This window comes from Sipha flava, unplaced genomic scaffold, assembly GCF_003268045.1.
Source record: "Sipha flava isolate LNK unplaced genomic scaffold, YSA_version1 227_pilon_pilon, whole genome shotgun sequence".
NCBI classification, from domain to species: Eukaryota; Metazoa; Arthropoda; class Insecta; order Hemiptera; family Aphididae; genus Sipha; species Sipha flava.
In genome coordinates this window covers 652,629-676,713 of record NW_020272863.1, presented here as the reverse complement: position 1 = coordinate 676,713, position 24,085 = coordinate 652,629, and the positions used below count along the sequence as shown (strand labels likewise).

General features: G+C 25.7%; 2 protein-coding genes and 1 pseudogene across 2 annotated transcripts in view; 2 read left to right on the top strand and 1 right to left on the bottom strand.

Moving 5' to 3' along the window:
- The first annotated feature begins 3,622 nt into the window (after nt 1–3,622).
- On the top strand, nt 3,623–4,467 carry LOC112683491 (annotated as a pseudogene).
- Nucleotides 4,468–12,962: 8,495 nt separating this feature from the next.
- On the bottom strand, nt 12,963–15,635 carry LOC112683467 (protein UBASH3A homolog). Its single transcript, XM_025554514.1, has 9 exons — nt 15,330–15,635; nt 15,025–15,265; nt 14,728–14,926; nt 14,475–14,650; nt 14,279–14,417; nt 14,145–14,214; nt 13,635–14,086; nt 13,311–13,568; nt 12,963–13,238 (listed from the first exon to the last, which is right to left on the bottom strand). Exons 1-9 carry the CDS (start codon nt 15,443–15,445, stop codon nt 12,979–12,981), a joined length of 1,911 nt encoding a protein of 636 aa, XP_025410299.1. The 5' UTR covers nt 15,446–15,635; the 3' UTR covers nt 12,963–12,978.
- A 128-nt stretch (nt 15,636–15,763) lies between these two features.
- Nucleotides 15,764–24,085, top strand: part of LOC112683481 (DNA-directed RNA polymerases I, II, and III subunit RPABC3) — a 53,525-nt gene continuing 45,203 nt past the window's right edge. The window contains exon 1 of the mRNA XM_025554535.1: nt 15,764–15,913. Coding sequence (XP_025410320.1) covers nt 15,838–15,913 — 76 coding nt within the window. The 5' untranslated portion in view covers nt 15,764–15,837. The remainder of the gene's footprint in view (nt 15,914–24,085) is intronic.

Below are 24,085 nucleotides of genomic sequence, written 5' to 3'. Positions count from 1 at the left end.
AAGGAAATGTTTATGAAAACTGAAATAAAATTAGATTTAAAGCATTTAATTTAATATATAAGTGTAATGTGTAATAAAAAAACAAATTTAAAAAAAGTTTGTTTCTTTACGTGTAAATTGTTTTATTTGAATAAATATTATACATAATAATCATATTTTTAACAATACAATTTTTTCTACTATCCAACTACTCATATACTAATTACAATATATACACCATTAATTTAAAAATATATTATGCGTACATTTTTATTTTAGCATTGAAGAAAATAGAGATGGACAATTTGGGGCCCAAAATTGTAAATTGTACTGGGCCCACGAATTGGTGAATCAGAGGTGCGTTACCCCAGCACCCGTATTTTCGAAATCATGAATTGTAATCAAGCAGTATTATGTACTTTATTTTGTACAATTTTGTATAACCAAAATTAAATTTTGTACAACCCCCAAACCTCCCCGAAATTCAATTTCATTTTACGGGTGGTGCGATAACGTTACACCAGCACCCGGATCAATTATTTTTCACAAATTTCAATTTTAAACCGTACAGTATTATGTACTTTATTTTGTACAATTTTGTACAATCAAAATTAAATTTTGTACAACTCCCAAACTTCCCCGAAATTCAATTTCATTTTACAGGTGCTGCGGTAACGTTACCCCAGCACCCGGATCAATTATTTTTCACAAGTTTCAACTATAAACCGTATAGTATTATGTTCTTTATTTTGTACAATTCTCAAACCAGAGGCGGCTCGTGGGGTTCATAGAAGTTCGAGTATAAAATTCAAATATTTCCCCTTTATCTATTATCATAGTTTACCACCTTTAACATCTGTTGGTAATTAATTTAACTCAATTCTTTGTTATGTATTAAATTATTTTTCGTTTTTTTATAGGTTAATTCTAGATTCTAGAACATCTATGTTAATACTTTTTATTAAATTTTTAGATTCTTAACGGAGTGATGAACGTGTTTATTTTACAATGATGTGTGTTTTTTTTTAATTTTATTTTTATTATTGTGTCTGTCATCACGTTTTGGAATAGTGATAGTGCTTTAATTTTTGACTTCAGCCCCTCTTTAAAAAGGAAATTTAATCTAGTTTGTACTTTGGGTGGTCAAAAATAAAAAATGTATAGTAGTTTTTAAGAGCCTCAGTAATAACCCTGAAAAAGTAACGGAAAACAGGAATTTTTACGTATAACCATTTTTCGACTAAATCGATTTTTTGATTTTGCTGTAACTCAAAAGCGAATCATTGTAAAGACTTGAAATTTTAACCAAATATTTATATTAGCGTTATATGTTTATGATTAAATTTTCAAAATATTTATAGACCATTGAAATTTTCGATTTTTCTAATTTCCTTTTTTTTTTTTGAAATACCGATAAAAAAATTTGGCTTCTAAAAAATTTTTTAAAATTTAATATAAGATGTTTAATATATATACTGCCCCACTACAACTTAATGGATCATTGGGCATTGTATTTTATAACCACTTATTTCTATTTTTAGTATTTGCCGTTTATAATATGTTATCGGAAATTTTATCGACAATTATTTCTGAAAACTTTATTTTCATTTTAAAATTAATACCATACAGTATTATATATTTACATTTATATATTTAAAATGTAGATCCTACACATTAAAATGATTGAATAGCTACTTGAATGTATTAAAGCTGTATGTATATTGAATCATACATTACATTGTTTATATTATTTAGATATCTATACTAATACAATAATACTTACTATAGCCATCCAAAGTAATTTGATCTTTCAAATTTAAAATTTCATCATCAATATTTTCATTTAAATTATTTGGTTTTCTTTCTCTATTATCGTTTGCCATCACTTATTAGAGTAATACACAAAAGTTTTAATTATATTTTAATATAAAACAAAATAAATTCAAGGAAATTATACCTAATACACGACATAAATGTAACTTATTTAAATGATCACAATTTTGAAAAACAGAAGTACATTAAGACATTAGGCAATAGGTACATTCAAGTTCATATTAAAACCAAATACATATTATAATAGACAAAATTATAGTAAATTACTAAAATAAAATGAATCTATGAGTCAAAATATTCGATACATTTTGTCGTAGTAAAACTTAGAAGCGCGATTTCATGAATAGACGAGTTAGTCGACAATGTTGAAAGTAGCAATGTAGCATATACCCACGTACGACGTACTAACTACTGAGTATCATTGTTCATTAATTATAAATAGTATTTATTATTGTACAACCTAAAATCAGATTGTATTAGACTATTTTTAGAAATGCAATATTATATTTTTATTCTTAACATTAAGATAACAATATTAAATTACAACTCCTACTGTGATGATGACAAGAAATTGGTCAGGCAATATAATAATAATAATAAAAACTTTTACGGTATACCTACGGCATAACAAATATAAAACGATATTTAATGACATGTATACTGCCCTCCTAAGCCAAAAGGCAGTAAGCAACAATGGAGTTAGTTATGAGAAAAATGAGTAAAAAAGTAACATTGTGTATAGTCAGTTGTATAATAATTATATTAACGATAAAAATAACTCATTATAAATTATATAAATATAACTGATATTGGTTAATAGTTTGTTTGTCGATATCAGTAGGTGGGAATTATCGGCATTAGTAATTTTAGTTAGCTTATTACTCTTCGTAAACATATTTATATTATTTTATATTAATATATATATTTTCTAAGTATTTTATGGACACATCGAGCAGCTTGAAACGCGTGAGTACGTTTTGTATTTCTCTACACGGTTCTTTATTATAATTCACTAAAAGTGTAATAAATGATGATTCTGTCATTTAAATTAAAATAAAATGTATATTTAAAAAAATATTTAACATGCGGTCTTTGAACCTTGTTTATTTTTTACACGTGTTAAAAAAGTTACCTACAGCTTAATTCTAGTATCTAATACCTAAATGGCGTTGACATTCTTATGTATCAACTGTATTCAGTAGAAACAAGACATATACATGTACCGATGTATCTGCATATAATGTAGATACTCTTTGATTTTTTTTTTGTTATTCTTATCAGAAAATAAATCATTCATTAACAAATGTAAAAATGTAATATGATATTAATATATAAATGATTAATTTAACTATTGTTAAAAGTCTTAATATAATTGACATAATTTTAAAACTAGATATCTGAGAACATACCTAATATATTCTGTTGATTCTTTTTGAATTATATAAATTAATCAACAGCAACTATTCCTACCTAAAAGGAAGTGCTGTATCTTCGATAAAGTATTTTAGATACAATATTGATAAAAGATACGTGATAACACTGTAAAATGAAATTTAATATCGTGGAAAGGGGGTTGTACAAAATTTAATCTACTTCTTATAAAAGAAATTAATTTAAAATTAACTTTTGTTTTTTATTTAAAGACATTTTGAAAAAGAAACAGATAACTATTGTAAAATACGTCTTGTTTACAGAGTATTGCTCAGGCGCGGATCCAAGGGGGGGGGAAGGGGCCATCCCCTCCCCATAGAATCTGGTGAATTTTCTATTATATCTGTTTTCGGCAGCACATAAAATGCATTGTTTTGCCGATAGTATTTCAGCCATGTCCGTTTTTATCGGTTGCCGTCAAAAGCTAATCTAATCTAATCGAATATTTAAACTCGTTTGATAAAGTAAGATGTCTGGCTGCTTGTAGTACCTATCTATTTTATTATCAACGATATTATCGTGTAATGATAGTTTGTTAGTTAACATATAGGTACGATACAATACGCAAACAGCCGCTGTAACTGTCGATAATCAACATCAAACGTGACACGTGTATAGTTGTATTATTATTTTATTAAAATGTCAAAGCGTAGTGCCAATTTTTTGCAAAATTTTCTTAAAAAAAAAAAAATGTGTTATTGAAGACAATGAAATGGTAGACGACCCAGCTCCCATTTCGTCAAATCAACCAATGAAAAATTTAGACATTGATCTAATATCAAATCAAAACAAAGGTACTGTAGAGAATATAATTATAGATATAGGGATTGTATTAAGTTCAAAATCAACAATTGATGATTTTACTAAAAAACAGTTACTTGAAAATCATTGAAAACCACCAATAGGTTACAATTTTCCTTATTCAAGTCACATAAAAAATGGAATTCTTCGTAAACGATTTTTGAAACAAGAACATATAAATATTTCTGGTTTGTTTTTTCGCCTTCAGAAAGTGGATTATTTTGTATTTACTGTTCTATTTTTCACAATAAAACTGGTCATGGATTTAACAACCTTACTCCATTAAAGTCATTAGTAGTTGAACCTTTAAAGAAATTCGCTAAGTTATTAGGAAAGGACGATTACACAAAAATCATTTCTGAACTGTTCCCACAAAGATTGAGGTTCAGACGGTTGGCAGAAAACTATGATTATTGCGAATAATTCTCTTAATTTTGAAGGACTTTCTGAAAAAGTTGCTTCCGCTAGAGCATTTTTCCATTGCTCGTCATTTTCTAAAAGCCCAAGAGCAAAACAGGTAGCTTTAAAAGTCGCGTGAATGACTCCATCAAAGGCCTTCAAGCTTTCAAATGAAGTAGGACCTTGTACATAATTCAGTAACAATCTTAAATGGAAGCATTCACTTTGATTTGGGTGAATCGTGTAAATTTTACCAATGGTAGTGTCCATTTTTATTCCTGGCCAACCTGGAACATCTTTTCCCCGTCTTCTCTTTAACCAGCCTTTGCTATCATCCCAGGTATAATAAGAAGAAACTTCATGATAGAACAATAGAACAGTGTTTTCGCAAAATCATCATGTGAACACAGTTCAAAAAATGCAGTTAGGGTCGTTTTTCTTGGATTTTCAATAACTTGATGAAGATTATTAGCATTAAAGAAAACACGCTGTCCATTTTCTAGATGAACAGCCAAGTGCTGAACTGTCGGATCTCTATCATGGATTTCAAAATTGAAAATTATCCAGAACGCTTCAGAAGTACATATGTATCGACCATTCAAATAATTTGTAATCTCATCGTTTCCACGATTAACAGAAAAAGTAGCTCTATCTGATCCTTTATTAATATATTTACATATGTATTTTATCGCTTTAACCGAATGACAGTATTCTACGTTAATATGCGCATTAAAGCACCTAGATAGCACTGGACAATACGGTACAACCCAACGGTTGTCAACCACGATTTCTGTTTGACCACGAACTTTTAATATCGCAGTATAACCTCCATCATCTGGTGATCTCCGTCGGTAAGTCGGATAACCATCATTTCCAGTTTGAGTATCCTTGACCAATTTGTGAGGGTATTTCTTACTACATTTTCCATTATTCATACATGGCGATCTAATATTTAACTCGCCGCATGGGCCATGAATCATATTCTTGCATACTATTTCATAAAGTATAGGATCTTTATCTTTGGTATCTCGGCAGAAATAATTTTATCAATTTCATCTGGCTGAATTTTCACTTGTAACCACAAAAGAATGTGGCAGTCTGGCAAACCTCGTTTTTGCCATTCAACACTGTAAACATAACAATTTACATCACCGAAAATATATTTATTTTTTAATACATGCATAAACTTTTTTAGTTTGAGATGAAAAACTCTAGAGATTATATCGTGTCTATCAAACGACTTTTGTTGAAATAATTCATTTTTTATTTCCGGTCATACCGGGTTGCATGTGAAAGTAATAAATAAATCTGGACGGCCAAATTTACGAACATAAGTCATGGCATCCTGATTTTTTTCATGTACTCGTATGTAACGTGGGGAGCCAGTAAAAGAGGAGGGAAGAATTACTTGTTGCTCCACATTATTAGCATTAATATTTGCATCATTGTTAACAGCATCTCGGAGGTAAACATAATCATCCGCGCGTAGTTGTTTTTGATGGTTACGAATAAAGTGTAGTCTTTCAGAAATTATTTTTGTCATCATATCTACGGCGAATTGGCTGAATAATGTTTTGTAATAATGTAGATGATTTAGACTTGTTTCTCTAACCATAAACCTATAAGAATAAAATTACATGCAGGAGACAGTTTTTGTTAAATTTTGGTTATTTTTCTGTAAAATATTAATGTGATAACTGTCTTCGCCTCTAGTATACATCAATGGATATTGCAGTGCATCATAAGATCTATTCAATTCGGAAACTCGACTCAAGTGTCCACTCCGACCGTGCAGAACTATATCTCTGGGACTTTTATGATATGACCTGTTAGATATCTAACACTATACAAAGGTCAAGTTGCAGGTAGCTGTAAACCCACGGCCCGCTTACAAAGCCGCTAACACGCGACTCTTCTACAATTGATTTTAATTTTTATGAACTTTTTTACTGACAAAAGTGGTACTAAAACCTTCAGCAGAGTGTTGGGTTTCAGCCAAAAAAAATTTCAGCCAAATCGGTTAGGTAGTTTTCTCGGTTAGCGCGGTCTAAGAAAAACCCTTACAATTTTATATATAGTATAGATTTCTTATTTCAATTTGTGTATACGTATTTGATGCTAAGTTTGTTTAAAAATATCAGAATGAAGAAATAAACTCATACATACAATTTTTAATACTGAGTATTATTGATTATTATTTTAGGTACCCCATACTATACATTATTTATTTTTATAGAATTCAAGTGAATGAGTGAAACAAAAAATTATTATGCATTATTAATTATTAATCAATTTAAATTTTACATATTATATTCAGTGTCGGCCTGGCTCTAAAGGGCCCAGGCAGGATTAACCTAATCTAACCCCCATACTACAACATTTATTTATTACTCGTATATTGAAATTAAATATATATTAAATATGTAAAATGGTCATTAAAATGTAATACATATAGATTCTATAGTTGTTATTTTAAATAAAAAAGAATAAAGTTAAAAATTCTCTTAATCTAAATTTAACGTTAAGTATTCAACTTTTATAAAAAAAAAAAAAAAACTATGCATGTATAAAATAAATACATTTAATAATATATATTATATCATATGAAAACTCTTGTCGTTTCTTTTGACGATTTTTCTATGTCATATATTAGTTTTATTTTATCTATATTTAAAGTAATATCTTTTTCTATAGCCATAAGCATTAGTGGTTCTAAATGTTGCTTATTGAGTGACGATCTTAATTTTGTTTTTATTACTTTAAGCTTAGAAAATACTCTTTCACAACTGTCTTGGGTTGATGGCAATAGCATTATGTATTTAAAAATCTGATTAATACCTGGTACTTACCAGAATGACAAGATAGTTGGTTAATAATTTTAAAAGCACATGCTATACATTTCCAACAGGTATTACAATTTATTGAATCAAGTTCATCTTCTGAATCAGATGTCACTTCATCTATAATATAACCTTCACCATCATTATTGTTCATTATGCCATGTTTTTTTGGAATAATATTAAAATAATAAGAGGTAAATTGTTTCTATTTAAGTAATACAGTATCATTAACATCAGATCACTTTGTTACAGTTATCAAGATATCCATAGCCTACTGTTATGTACACCATAGTATATTATATTATTATTATTAACATTTATATATGTCGTAGGCCATATGGAAAATTAGTTTTTTTGCAAAAAGGCTCTTTGCAATGGGGTAACCCGTTTGCGAACTTCTTATTATTTTTCCAAACAGCCTGCTATTTTTCAGGCTCATTGCATACAGACTAACAGCTGTTAGGCCTTTTAAGAATAACTTACTATTTTTTCAAACAGCCTGCTGTTTTTTAGGCTCATTAAATACATACTAATTTCAATTAGGGCTTTTAAGAACTACAATCATTTTATAATGAAAACCATTTTAATTATTTTATTTCAAGGGTTATTGATAATAACACAGTACAAATATGTAACATAAATGTATAACATGTAACATTATTATTTATTAATAATATAAAGGTATTTATTTATTGTTACATGTGGTTTTTTCGTGGCATCTTGAGCTACACAGTACATTGTTTTTCCGACAAGCACATCTATTTATTTTGCACGATGTTTTGCAAAAACATTTTTGATAACCCTGCCCTCCAAATTGAGAATGTTTTTTCGCCACTTCTCTTAATGTCATCATTGTATTTGGTACTTCGTCAAGAAATTCTGCATCGGTTGTCTGTAATACATTTCTGCTTAGCCACGTATTTATAATTTCAAATCGTGTTTAGTTAAGATTATTCTAAAAATAGTACCTATAACAACATATTTGTAAGTTATTACCCATCTCACCAGTTACCAGTTTCAGCCGTGACCACTACCCGCCGCCATCTAGTAATCGAAGTTGGTGGTAGCGCGAAGGCTGCGAGTCGATAAGAAATCTTTTGTAAATAGTAATTAGATATATATATATATATATATATATATATATATATATATATATATATATATATAAGATTATAATATTTTATTTTAAAATTTAAATTTCTATCGTAGGTAATTGCATAATAAAGGGCCCCATTACCAAAATACGAAGGGGGGCCAACCAGGAAATGCCCGGTTTGTCCCGGTAGGCCTATCCGCCCATGTTTGGATCTAACCATTTACACCCTTTAATATATTTTCATTTGCAATTAATCATTCTTCAATGCTATTTAATATCAAGATCATTCATCCATAATAATTATAATTTATATTTATCGAACTACAGCACAATTATAAAACCTGACTAAGATAATAAGAAGTACGATCTACTTATTCTAACTATAGATTTAAAAATTAAAAGTTAAAATACTTTACGACCACGTGTGCCTTGTAATTATTATATCCAATATTTTAATCGATTGATCTCATTATGTTTTTAGATAATTCATAATTTACATGAATTACTTTGTGACTATGTGGACCGTGGGGGTAATTATTTTCTCATACCTTATTTTGCTATAACATTTTATAAAACTCTAGGTTCCCCTGATGTAAAGGCCTAGTTTACTGTTATATACTATTATTATTTATTACGAAAAAAAAAATAAATCTGTTATCAAAAAGTTAATAATTCTGATAACTAATAGGTAATTGTTGACAAATAAAATTGATTTGATTTGATTGAATTGATTTTGTTTTATAATTTATTATACCTACTCATTATCCTATTAGCTATTATAATTAATTGTGACAACATGACTATAGAAATCTGAAATTGTGTTTTACTTTATGTCTTCACTCTTTACTAATGCACTTTTTAAAAACGTTTTAATTTAAAATTAAAATTTTAAATATTAAAAATAATTAATTATGACTTAAGTAGATTCCTAAATTCAGTATATTGAATATTTATTGTAACTATTATAAGTTAGGTATAAGAAATAAGAATATATATATATATCTATACTAATATATAAAATGAAGTCGCTTTATTTTGTTCGGGATAAACTGTGAAACTACTTATTGGATCGTCATGCAGTTTTTTTTTAACTAAAGAGAACATTACAGAGAAGGTTTTAAGCGTAAATTAAGTCTGATAAAGTTAATAAATAATTAGTTATTAGTTATCTATATATATATATAAAAATAGAGCCAAAAATGTATAACATTTCATCAATCGAGAACGGCTGGGCCGATTTGGCTCAAATTTTTTTCATTGATCGTAATTGTCAGGAGAAGGTTTTTACGAAAAAAAATTTTAGAAAAATTCTTTTATTTAATAAATCATAGTTTAATTTAATAATTTTTGATCCGGTCGAGAACTGCGCAATTAAAAATAAATTATTAAATAAAACTATTAAAAAACTATTAAAAACTATTAAAAACTATTAATGTTATTTTTGGTAGTAAATGATGGGTATTGCATAAATATTAAACAAAAAGGTGCCAAAACAAATAAAAATTTTAGTTCAAAAAATTATTATGCATATCGGTTGATGATTAGACGCGATCAGGACAAAGTTATTCTACGATGCCATGAGCTTTGTCAAAAATTCATGGTCAAAATTTATGTAAAGATAGAGAGCGAACGATTTCGATACTTGCGATTCAATCAAAAAAAGCTGCGTGCGGAAGATTCTCAAAACAATTGTTAGGTATTGGAGATAGGAAAGTTACTACAGATGAAACGGGATGTATAAAATTACCGACCGATTTCTACATAATCATTTATTTGCAAGATGCTCTCATTGACCAGATATTTCCCAATGTACAATACACAAATCATGAGTGACTGGCAGAAAGAACAATTTTAGTAGCAAAAAATGTGGACGTCAAAGAATTGTATCTCAAGATATATTTGTTACCAGGAGACTAGGTGTCATACAAAGCTATTGATACAGTTTGCGATGCTACTGAAGCTGTAAATTATCCAACAGAGTTTTTAAACTCATTGGATTTACCAGGCATGCCACCGCATAATTTACAATTGAAGATTTGATCTCCGGTCATTTTGCTTCGTAATTTCATCCACAACGGTTGTACAACGGCACGGGAAAAGTCGTTAAATAATTAATGAAAAATGTTATCGAAGCAATCATTTTAAATGGCAAATATATTAAATATATCAAATATATTTGTTTAAAAACATTAAACAAAAACGATATTTTTTAAATCAATAAACAAAAATGAAAAAATCAAAAAGTGTTCCATCCCTGGTAAAATTATTTTAAAATAAAAGTATTTAAAAATGTTGTTTGTCATTATTATGGGTAGTAAATCTTCAAATTTTTATAGAAATAATATAAATATATATAATATATAAAATTTATAGAAATAGTAACTCGTTTTATATATAAAGCATTTAAATAAAAAATAATATTTAATAATATTTTTACTGTTTACTTATAAATTATACCCATTATATTTTAGCTGTACTTTTTTTATTTATAGGTAAATTACACTTAAATTGTATACTGTAGTTTTCAAATGCGAATTTAAACAATTTTTCTTTTCAGAATAATTATTCCATTCAATTTATTGGTGTAGTTTACTACATGTGGAAACAAAAGAACTAAGATTAAAACATTTAACATTGTATACCACGATAAATGTATGTGATAAATATATAGTAGCACATATTTAGTGATAATATCTTATTAATAATCTTATACATTAAAATTGTCGAGATGAGCACAAATTATTGTCTTGTTGCTGTAGTTCTGTTAAGACAAATATTTTTATTAATAGCAAACATGTATTATTCAGTGTAATTTTACCAGAAATAAAACTTTTGTTACTTTTAAGTTAAGGAATTAATTAACCAACATTCAATTCATGAGTTTTTCATACAAAATTAATTGTACTTATTTTAAATTATATATTAAGGTACTATTAATAAAACAAATTTTAAACTGGTTTATTGAATGTAAACAAATATTTACAAAATATTTCGAAGTGTTTCTATGTACTATGGTGCATAAATATTATAAAGGTTTGCTTATCTTATTGCAACATTGATTCTCATTTAGTTTAACAAAAAAAAAAAAAAAAAAATCTAAACATTTTTTGTATGATTTATTATAATTCACACTAAAAATATAAATACAGAGTTCAGTGTTTTAGTTTTATAATTTCATACAAGCCACCAACGTACAAAATAAATAACATAAAAATGATAAAAGTCAATTATAATATTTATCACATCGTTTAAAGTTGAAACAAGTAATCAAATTGTTTAAATTTATTATTTGTCTTAATTTATTTCAGAATCAACAACTTAAAAAAAAATCAAATATTTTGGTCTTAAACTTAAGGCATAACAATATAATATAAATATTTAAGAAAACTTTAAATTAAAATACTTTAAGATATTTGATACTATTTTTATTATATTAAAAAATATATATAAAATTACTACTTCTTTAAGAATACAAATGATATCAATAATCACTTTGACCTAGGAACATTAAGTACATATTATAGTGGTCAAGTGCATAGTTCAATAATATCTGTAATATATATATATATATATATATATAATATACTAATTTGAATATGTTTTTACAAAATAAAATTAATGTGAGGGCATGTATTATGTGTAATAATTAATGATTTATTTTTGTACTACAGTGAATGTCTAAGGATTTTTATTATGAATTTATGATTTAACATACTTGTATTGTATAAATATTATTATTTTACAATTGATAATAGGTTCCAGGTAGTGATGGGTAAAATAATGATTTTCTTCACATATCCATTTTTTTTTTTTTTTTTTTTTTAATTATGTTTTTTATTGAATAAAATAGCAAAAAAATTATGCTTTTCAATTCAAATATAATTTTAAAGCTTGGAAATATCTTCAAAATTAAACACTAGTAAAAAAAAAAAAAATTAGCTATTAAACTGTTAAAAATAAAAAAATAAAAATATATAAATATATATTAATAACAAATTACATACCCCATTTAAATTATTGTTACTAGCCACAGGCCTTGCAATGCATTTTTTAACAATAATTATTTTTAAAAAATGATTTAAGTATCATAAAAACTGCAATTGTCTTTAAAAATATTAGATATATATCTTTGTATTTTTAAATAAAAATATTATGTAAACCAATTATTATAAAAAATGTAATACTCAATATCAATTTTAAAAAATTATCATTGAGACAAATATATTTTTTTAAAAAAGAATAAATATAATGGAATGTCAAGTTAAAACTATGATTCTTTGTAGAAATATTAGATAATGTTTATAAAACAAATTCAGTTATTAGTATGGATAATATATTTTAAAATAAAGGAATTGTTGTTGTTATACTGTTTAGTATGGCGTTATTATATTTCATGAATTATATAAGCATCCAGTGGTTTGAAAAAGCTCTAAAATTTTAAAAATTATTTATAGCAATAATCAGCAATATCAGTTCACATTTTGAATGAATGCAAAAGAAGAAAAAAATTGAAGATTGCTTTTGTAATATTTCTCTAAATACAAAAATGTGACCAACCAAACTAATCAAGCAAAAACAAAACATTGAGTTACAATTGCTTTAATTAGGAGAATCATCAATGTCTGTTGTTAAAACTTTCCAGTTAAATCTTTTATTAATAGAATTAGTTAATGGTGGTACTGGAGGATCAATATATGTCCAATCATTTATTCCATCAGTCATTAAAGATACTAGGCCACAATAAGGAATTTCTTTAACCATTTTTACAAAATTTTGCTTGCTACGTGGAGGTTTGTGAAGCAGTGGTCTTGATAAAGAATCCAAGGAACAAGCATGACCTACCAACAAAATATCACCATCTAAAAAAATTAAATATTTGTTAGAATATGAATTAATGTATTTGATTTATTGTTAGTTGTATCTAAATTTACCACTGGGTTCAATTATTTTAATTAAATTCTGTACTACTTCATCACATCTAACATAATACTGTTCAACAGTTTCTGTTATATTTTCAAGAAGTAATGGCAATGTTATTAGAGCTTCATATTTGGAATTAATGTTAAAACCAGCAGCTATTAATTCACCATTACTCATCCAATCAGGAAGTCCTGATTGATTATACCAACCAAGCCATTCAAATATACCAGGCTCAACACAAATTGATACTTGTTTATCAATATCAAGACCTATATGAATTATATATATATTTATTAATAAAGTATTAATTAATTATGAAAGATTATGAAACTAACCGGCTAAGATATTATGACAAGTTTGAACACAGCGTAATGATGGCGAACAGTAAACATGTTTAATTGATTTGGTTAAATGGGCAGCCTTCATACCCCATCCAGTTAATTTAGCTTGATGTTCACCAACACAAGTAAGAGGAGTATCTGTTTGATATGAGTTAGGAAAATCACGTCGTTGAGGTATATTTGAAGGCATATTTAAATCTTTTCTTATATATTTTCCATCTGAATCAAAACTATAGGGAACCCAAGTTCCAAAAGTAAAATCCACTCGTTCTCCATGTCGACAAATATATATTTTTCGAGGTTTAGGACCTTTTGGAGTTTCAATATGAGGTGTATAATCTGCTGGGATAAAACTAGTTTCATATTTTTCAACTACTTTTTCTTCAGTAATACTTGAATCAATAACATCAATAGATTCATGATAGCTACCATCTAGAGGTAAAGAACTGCAAAAGCAAGAAAATTAAAAATAAACGTAATATATAAGTTACAACTAAATTTTACCAATGTAAAGTCCAGGTATCAGATTCAGAAGTACGTTCAGTATAACAAAGAGGAAAATAACCATAACATCCTAAAAATGATTAAAGAAAATGTAAAATTTAGAACTGTTCAATAACAAGTATGTATATTATTACCAGTTAACCATGATGTTCCTTCAGCCCAACCATCAATAGAATTGTCTATACAATCCTTAGATACATAAATAAAATCACCTATTCTAAGTTCTAATTCATCAGTAGCTTGAGGAACATGTGCATATACAACTTTATACACCTAAAATTATTTTTAAGTATTTCAAATTTTATCAAAAAATTCAAAGTTAAATGTAACCTGTTTATAAGTGGCTGTTGCTTCTCTAGAATATAACTTAAGTTCCCATAAACAAGGCGTTGATGTATTAATTGTTGATTTAATTAATGACTTCAAAGTTTCTTTTTGGCTTACGTCAAATTGATAAGCCAAAGTTAAGTGCAAAGATTTTAAATGTGGATCTACTTGTACTCCAACTAAAATAAATAAGTATGCATCAAATTTGATATTCCATAAATAGATTTTTTTTAATAATTTTAAAACATTAATTTACTAAGTTCAGTTATTTTTTCAGCACATAATACAGCAATTTTTTTTAAGAAATCAGATCCTTGATTTGATAAAAAAAAGCCCATAAAATTCGAAGAAGTATAAGTTTCTAAACTAAAACCACTGACTGACGTTTCTTTAATAACTTCATCTAAAACATTTTTTAGTATAGATACTAATGCATCAGAATGCTCATCAGGTACCTGAAAATATATACTTGGTATTGAAATAATAATGATTTGGAGATTTGAAATAATGTATTTGACAACTATAAGATATTTAAAAAAAATTATAGTAATACTTGAAAAAATGAGACCAAGGTGATATGAGGCATAAAATTATGAGCTCCATTACGTCCACACTTCATAGCTGATTTATTCCAAAATTCTCTTAGTTCATGCATAAATGCTCCACTTGGGCAAGCATAAATAATATACTCTCTGCAAGTATTGGAATCTAAAGAAGTATCATTGACATGAGCCAACAGCCAATCAGCAGCTAATTGAACTCCTCGATTGCCAGTAGCAGCTAAAGCTTTTTCCCTATTTGTACAAAAGATAATATATAAATTTATGTTCAATTTAAAGAACAAACAGTTGAACTTACGCTCGATTTTTGGGAAATCCCATTTGTAAAAGCGTTTGTAGGGGCGTCAATGTTTGTTTATTATAATTATTTTCGATTGACATGGTCTTCGTTTTTCGGGGTGGAAGCATAGCCATTACAATTTATTTAAAGTAGACTAGAAAGTTTTAAGCTTAAATGCTTAGTTGTGAGGTTTAGAGGGTTATTTTGAAAATTAACCATTGAATATGGCAAAATAAAATTTAAATAATCATTCTCGTCTCCCGGGTCTTCAAAAGCCATGAAAACTGCGATAACTGTGATGAAAAAGGTGATACTATCTTACAACACATAAACAAGTTTACATAGTCGAAAAATATTGTACATTTTGAATGTTTGAGGTTATATTATATATAATGTACTGTTACAAGTATTTACATATCTTATCATTATATAATGTTTTTTGTGATAACTGATAAGTACTTCATGTGATTTTAGCGGTTTGTCTCACTTTTTGAGTTTGCTTTCAGAGTTCTTTTTTACTCTTAAAATGGCTCAAGGAATGGTATTTGAAGATATATTCAATGTGAAAGATATAGATCCAAATGGCAAACAATTTGACAGAGGTAAATTTATAATTAGTTATTTAACATTTTATTTATTTTACTCAATAATACAATTGTAGAGCAACAACTTTAAATTGACTGTTGAATAATTACTTATAGTTATTCTTAAATATTAAAAAAAAAAATCTTCTCTAAAATCCCTATAAAAAGGATATTTCCTGATTGATGAGTATTATATAGATTGTGAAAATCCGAAAAAAAAAAAATAAAACTGAATATTAAAATATTAATTTAATTTAAATAACCTAAGAGGTTGATTTAACAGTAGTGTTTGTCAACAAATATTAATAAGCTGATTGGAGTAAGTGATTGTTTTTCATTTTTGTGTCAACTACTATTAATTGTGAAGTAGCACATTTCATGAAATTGACAGCTTACACAGTTCAGGAAATTAAAATTATTTACTGATACTGGTACAATTCTATGTAATGTAATTCTAATGTAATGATTTAAACTAAATAGTTTTAAAAAAAATTGTATGTAGTTAGTAAAAAAATAGGCTATTTAATATTTATTAAATTTAAATTTTATGTTAAAATTTTTATGAAATTAACTAGACATTTTTGTGACCAATTCTAAAACAACATAGTACTTATTATACATACCATACATTAATTCAATATGAACCCTATTTTACATTCTATACTGCATACAAATTACCCTAGGGTCTATAAATATGGCAATATCTTTATCAATTTATGTGGATTTGAGTTAGAGATCATTAGTTTTTAGATGGATTATCATTCATTTACGTAGCTTTGAAGAGGTTATGGGTGAATTTCATACTAAACATTTTTATTAGAATACACAATAAATTTCTGTTGAGGTGTTATCGATAAAAGGTTGTACCTCATAAATTATGAGTCTTAATATAATACAAGTAATTGATACTTTATTGAGTTTTTCTATATAACAATCAAGTTGTTTTATATTGGTTTAACTTAGTTGTGTGTATTATTGATTGTTTAAAACTGATGGTACAGCTTTTATAAAAGTTTTGTGAACTATTTATTTATAGTTCATATTTTATTACATATTATAGTGAAGTTAAGTGACTATAAAAAGGTAAAATTAAAATAGTTGTAATTTTTATCAAACATTGTACAAAAAAAAGATGTTGAAATTACTTAGGACCAAAGAAATGTTCTATTGTAGACATATTTCTGACTTATTCAGTATAATTTTCACTATAATTTGCAACTAGTTAAAATAAAATGTCTATACATCTAAGTCAGGTTAGGTACTTACTAATTAGGTTAAATAATATTCAGCGTTTTATTTTAATTGTACTAATTTTATCACATTCTTAATATACAAAATTTGACCTAAAAAAAAATTATTAAATATTTTTTGAAATTTTTGAACTTAAGACTAAATGAAATATATTTGTATATATAATACATTTATATCTAAGAAGTAAAAGTTTCTCATTTTTAATGCATATTGATTGATCAAGATTCAATGAATTATTGATGTAAGTATATATTTATTACAATTGTAGAACTTCTATGTTTAATTCTCCCAACATTTGTAAAGTATAAATAGAAATAATTATATTTTTGTTTATTTTTTGATTGACATTTTCTCTTCAGTATTATTCGTATTATCATAAGGTATTATTTGAGTTATTGTTTGAATACCTATATTTATAATGTAATTAACTTAGAATTGCTATATACTATAAAAATTTAAAATTATTATAAGCAAGTAGTACTAAAGTTAGGATTTCTAATCCAATAAATAAAACCTAGTTTTGGATCTATTTAATTACAATTATAATCAACAAATCTATGATTATTTGGTATGATGAGATTTATAAAAATGGAGATAAATTTTCATTGTTGATAATATAAAACAATTATAATAGTACACATAGGTACCTAGATATCTATCATTGAGCATAAAGTTATACTATATACTACAATATTTTTTAGTTTGAATTGGTTCTGAATGATTTCTTTTTCTAATCCTGTCCGATTTATTCTAATCTGGTAAACAAACTTGCTATATTTTTGTCTTAATGTTTATATTTTTGATTTAGTTATGTAAATACACATTTGTTCAATTTTTTTTAAATTATGATTGGTAAAAATATGTCACATATTGTACTTAAGTGTATGTATAAATGTATAATATAAATTTATAAAATGTTTAATTACGTGTTAAAATGGTGGTATATTCAGGGATGTTCATTGTAATTCACTTTCTGAGAAATATAAATTAAAATGCTAGTTGTGTAGTTTTTAACCTAATATTATAAAAATTGTATATACATAAATTATAAAGCCAACAAATTATACTACAACAATTTACAATTTCGAGTAGTGAGAAGAATACAAACTCCTTTAACCATTTTAAATTAGTGATTCCTTGTGAATCACTGTAATATATTTGGGAATTAGAAATTATAATTAGATTATAATTATATACATATTGTCCTAAATTTATTATAATAAATTTAACTGTAAACCATCCTTATTAATCCAGTTCCCACAAAGAAATTAAAAGTCTTTGTCTTTCATCATTGGTAATATTACATAATTTATGTAATAGGTATGTACCAATAAATATAATTAATATACCTGAAAATATGATTATAATTGTATAATTGAAATGCATGGGTTTTGCTGATGATGCATATGATTTATCTGATAAATACTATTTAATGTAAAGAAATATTTTGCAATCAGAGATTTTAATAAATTATTATACTCTAATATAATCTAAATGTTAAATGACGATGTTCAACGTTACATTTTGTTGTATGTTTTTTGTTTTATTTCCTTGCTGAGATACCCAATAAATTAATATAATTTGAAATCTATAATTAAAAACCATATTTGTTATTATTGTAACTGTCAAGCTTAATAGTTTGTATTGGAAACAATAAAAAAAAATAAAAAAAAATCGAAATTTTTCTCTTCTACTAACAATTTCATTTTATTTATAGTTGTAATTTGGAGAATCAATTATTTATCAAGAATCAAAGATGATAATTATTATTTACATACTTGAGATAATAATTTATATTTTATTATTACATTGTTTAGTTATTTGTGTTGACTTTATTTAGAACACAAGTTTATATTACTTTATAATTGTCTTTTATTAAGAAAACTAGTTGAACCCGAGCACTTCGTAACCCGTTAAAAATCCTACCTCTTCTATCTCCCAAACTGTGTATTAAATTTGTTACCTGTAATTATGCTAGCAGTGTATTTTTATACATATAGGTAAGGGTATATACTATGTAATAATCTTACAACATAATTTAATTTAGTCGAACAAATTCAAGGATAATAATTTCTTTCACACTAATTATTATTATTGAAACTAATAGCAAATTAATACCATCTATAAATAAAAATGTCTATTGTAAATCTCAAAATCTCTGTTTCAGCACCTCCTGGAATTGGGCCTATCCCTTTTTACCTTAGCCTATCTTCTGCCCATAGGTCTAATAAATCTCTGTACCAAATTTCGTCGCACTTGGTCCAGCAGTTTAGGAATGCATAAAATACCAACAAACTGACAGAAATTTATTTTTATTTATATAAATTATGTTCCATGTTATTGTCATAAGCATGTTATAGGGCTTTCTTTGTAACTTTTACATTAACAATTAAATTTTGTCTTGTCTTTTTTTTTTATGAATCGAATCTCATTAAATGTTTATATAACATGTATCAAAAGTACTATAATTAATTAAAATTAAATAAAATTAATAATTATCTTAATTTGCTTATTTTATATAGTATTTTTGTTAATTTTAAGTGCAAATAAAATCGTTTAAAAAAAATACTTAGATAAACTGTTTCAATAATTATAATTAGAACTTCTCAAGTTTATTTGGATACCAGAATTGTGTGTCTATAAAAATTTGACCACTTAATTCATTTTGATTTTAAATAACTTATACATTTATGTTATATTATTTTTTTTATCATATCAAAAATAATTTTTTTAACGAGAACTTTCGATAATATATTTTATAATTTATAAGTACATTGTGCTACTTTAACGGCTATAATAAAGAATAATAATATTATAATTTGTTTATTAATTATAATATATTTTTCACTTCTTTTGAAAAATAATCAAAATAATCAAAGTTCAATGTCAAAAGTTCAAAGGGTGTGTCCATAGCATTTGTGAATAAACCCCTTCGGGGGGCGCATGCTCAACACTCTAAAAATCGATAGAGCCCCTGGCCCGGGCTTAAGCACGGTCAAGGTCTTCCCTTTCCTAATTCCACTACGGAATTTTCGCATCGAATGTGCGGGTTTTCTTTCAACTACATTAGTCTAAAAGCCACGCCTACACACTCCATCATAACCTTTATGTTCTTCAAAGTGTCTTTGATTTTTTAAATTTTTAACAACGAAAGCTCAGTAAAAATAATATTATTCTGCACAGTTAAATTAGTACTAATACATGATAATTATTTTTGAAATGATCTAAGACAATATAAAGTGAAACGGGTGTAGAAAATATGTTCACTGTTTATACATGCAAAGCATTAATTTTGTAAAAAATATTAATATTGGTTGAAAATATTTTAGTTAAAGATTTTAAATGATGGATTATTTTTTAATTTTGTTTTATTTGGTATATTGACTAGCTGTCGAAAAAATGTTTAACTATCGTATATTTTTGGCTACGATTTACGACTGACAGGATGCAGTTATAAAAACAAGTTATTCCCGGCTATGGCGTCACCTTTAAAGTAGTGGGACCGAGCCATAATAACTTTAACAAATTAAAACTTATTTTTTATTTTTTTTTTGGCAACTCTAAAGAAAGCATATAAAATTGTAAATATATTAATCTAATCAACTAAATAATATAATATCTGTACTCACTATTAAACTTTAATTGTATTGCTGTAATGTTTTAGATAAAATCAAAAAATTTAAAAAAATTATGAATTTTGTTTAACCTCAGTGGCGGTTTTACGGGGTGATTCAGAGGTCTGGAAAATGACCTCCGAAAAGATCCCGAGTTTTAGATGTGATTATTATTCGTTCGGGATGCTCGGGTTTAAAATGATATATTATGTTTTTTTCGTTTATAAAAATTAAATTAAGAAATATAAGAAATGTAATACAAGAATTAAAATGTTATGTTATGAATTATAAAAGAGTTAAACATTGTTGTGTCTTAATATGTTACAATATAATATCAAAGATTTCCCACTTGAAAAAATTCTAAAAATCGCCACTGACCTACTTATCTTAAGTGTTTAAAGATCTTCTCGATTATTTTTTAATTTGGTTAAATTAGTGTTAAATTAGGAACATAAATAAATAATGCATAATTTTAAATTATATATTAGAAATTAATTTGGTTAGATATGTTACACGTTTATAAGCATATTTTGAAATGCTGTTCTACGAACCTATTCGTTTCAATGTAATGAATTGATTATAACTATTTAATATAAATAACATTTATATTTTAATACCATATTATTTATTATTTTACATAAAATAAGCAAATTATTCAAGGTCATTCATAACTCATTAATGTTGATATTATGTTTATGAAATGTAATATAGGTATGTCAAAAATAACAGGATTTAAATCTGCTATGAATTAAATTTATTTCTTTTAAAAACATAATAAATACATCATTATTTTCTTCAGGAGAAGTTAAGGTTTAACAGTAAAAAACAATAGTGGGCAATGACCCTCCTTACTAACCCTACAGGCGATTATTCTTTTCATACAATTTACCATCACTCGATCACACATTGCTTCATCAAGTTCATTGAGGATATGAAAAATTTCTTGCTTAAGTTCCAAGACATTTCGAACATTGTTTTGGTAAACTCGTAACTTAGTGTATCTGTATAAGAAAAATCACATGGCGTCCAATCGCAAAATCGAAGTGAGTGGCTTTGGTCACTACGCAACTAGATTAGTTTGACCAGGAACTTCTCATGCAGCAGAGTGATTGTTTCTTTTGAAGTGTGACAAGTTGAAACCATACACTTTTTATGTTCATTTGTTGATTGTTAATTATTTTTATGAACACTTTTAATAAGACTAGTTTTTAAATTAAATGTATAATAATTTTATAACTAATCATCCTACTTCTATAACAATCTTAATCCTATAGAACATGAACATGGGTATTAGAATTGCTTATCGTAATTTTTAGGCAATAAATCTTAACTTAATATTTATATTATATAAAGATTTTTAAAAGAGTTTTATTTATTAATTAAAATAAACAAAAATGAATATTATAATTGTAGTGTATTAAATTGTAGTGTTCATGAAATAGTTTGATTATTAGAAAATGTAATATTTCAAATTATAAAAATGTATAAAAAAAATTTAGTTCTGTCAAATTTTTGCTTTTTTAACACTGTGTTAAATAGTTTAGTGTTAGTCTAGTCATAAAACACAAGGTTACTCCATATTAAACCACATTTTATTAAAAAAAGGATTAGTGATTGTGGAACAAAATTAATTTAATAAATAGTTTCAATTTTTTTTCATTTAATTTTAAATTATTGTTTTTATGTATATTTTATGAAGAATAAAAATATAATTATAATATAAATGTAATATATGTATATATATATATATATATATATATATTATGTATAGTACATTTTTGCGTTCGGTCTTCCATTGGTAACAATAAGCTGCAAACTATAAGTTACAGATAAGATAAATGTCCTTCGCTATTCTAAACATAAAGGTAATTTGCCAAGTTACTTTTTAAAATGTTTTTATTAACCTAATGGCTACCATATTTAAGGTTGGCTCAAATTTTTGGTGTTGCCTATCATTTCAATATATCAAACAGGAATTAAATATGGAGAACCATTTATTTTTCCATTTCGTTATTTATATTAGAAATATTAAATGTATTTTTTAGGAAAAATTAATTTTATATAGTTTTAAAAAAATGTATTCGTTTTTTTATGCTACTTAAAAATATACAATATTTTAAATCAAATGAAACTAAATATTATATATTAATTCATATACAACAAATTTAGCGTTTTTATTTTTTTATGGATATGTTCAAACTTTTAATGTTAAATATTTGTTGAAGATAATGTATAAAGATTTGGATTTAACAATACCTAGACTATTATTGAATAAACAGAACTAGTTTCTCAACTATGATAACTGCTTAGTGCTAGTAACTGCTAAGTGTCGCAATAATGTTGGAAATAATATTGGTAATCATTATTTTTGATTAAAACTACGAAAAATAAAAACAAAAAACTTTATCACCATGTTAATTGTACTTCACTTTTTATTTTTGACTTGTTCAATATTTTAAAACTTTTGTATTAATATTTGTTAAGCTCTATGAGAATAATAGTATTAAAATAAATTTATTATCCACTTATGAAAGTACAAAATATAAATATAAACGATAAAAATGTATGTCGAAATAAAGTTTAAATACTGTCTGAGTAGCTTTAATAATTTTATATACAATAATTATGATTATTATAATTTTTCATTTGTAAATTATTTTGAAATTAACAAAAAAAATAATTAATTTTAATGTTTTTGCAATTATTAATCATGCAACTTAAACACGATTTTCTTAGTTATTTTATTGTTAATTGTGTAAGCCTATATAATAATAATAATAATAATAATTATCGTATTTAAAACAAATAATTTTCTTATTATATTCACATATTTTAAAATTTGGATCATAAATTAATTATTTTATAAATATATTTGTTCATAAATCTATTTAATTAAAATTATAATTTAAATGGAAAAAATATAATTTAAGTGCTTATTATTTGTTAATTTGAGTGTCAAACAATTTAATTGATTAAAGATTTTCAGTATTGTATCTTATATATTACAATTATTAGGTTATGAATTATTTAATCACAATTTTCTCTCTCTCTTTCTATTTTTCTCTCTAATATAACATTGAAACCCAAAATATTCAACTGTTAAAAATTATAAATTTGCTATACAAATATTTGTGTCCAGGCTGATGAAACCACAGGGCAAATAAAATTGTTAACTTTAAAAAATTTAAATATAAAAATATTAATTTATGATAAAATTTTAATTCTTATGTAAAATAATCGATATTAAATAATCAAATACTTTTATAAACAATGTTAGTTAATAGAAAATCATAATAGTGGTAACGCGGATGCTGATTCAAAGCAA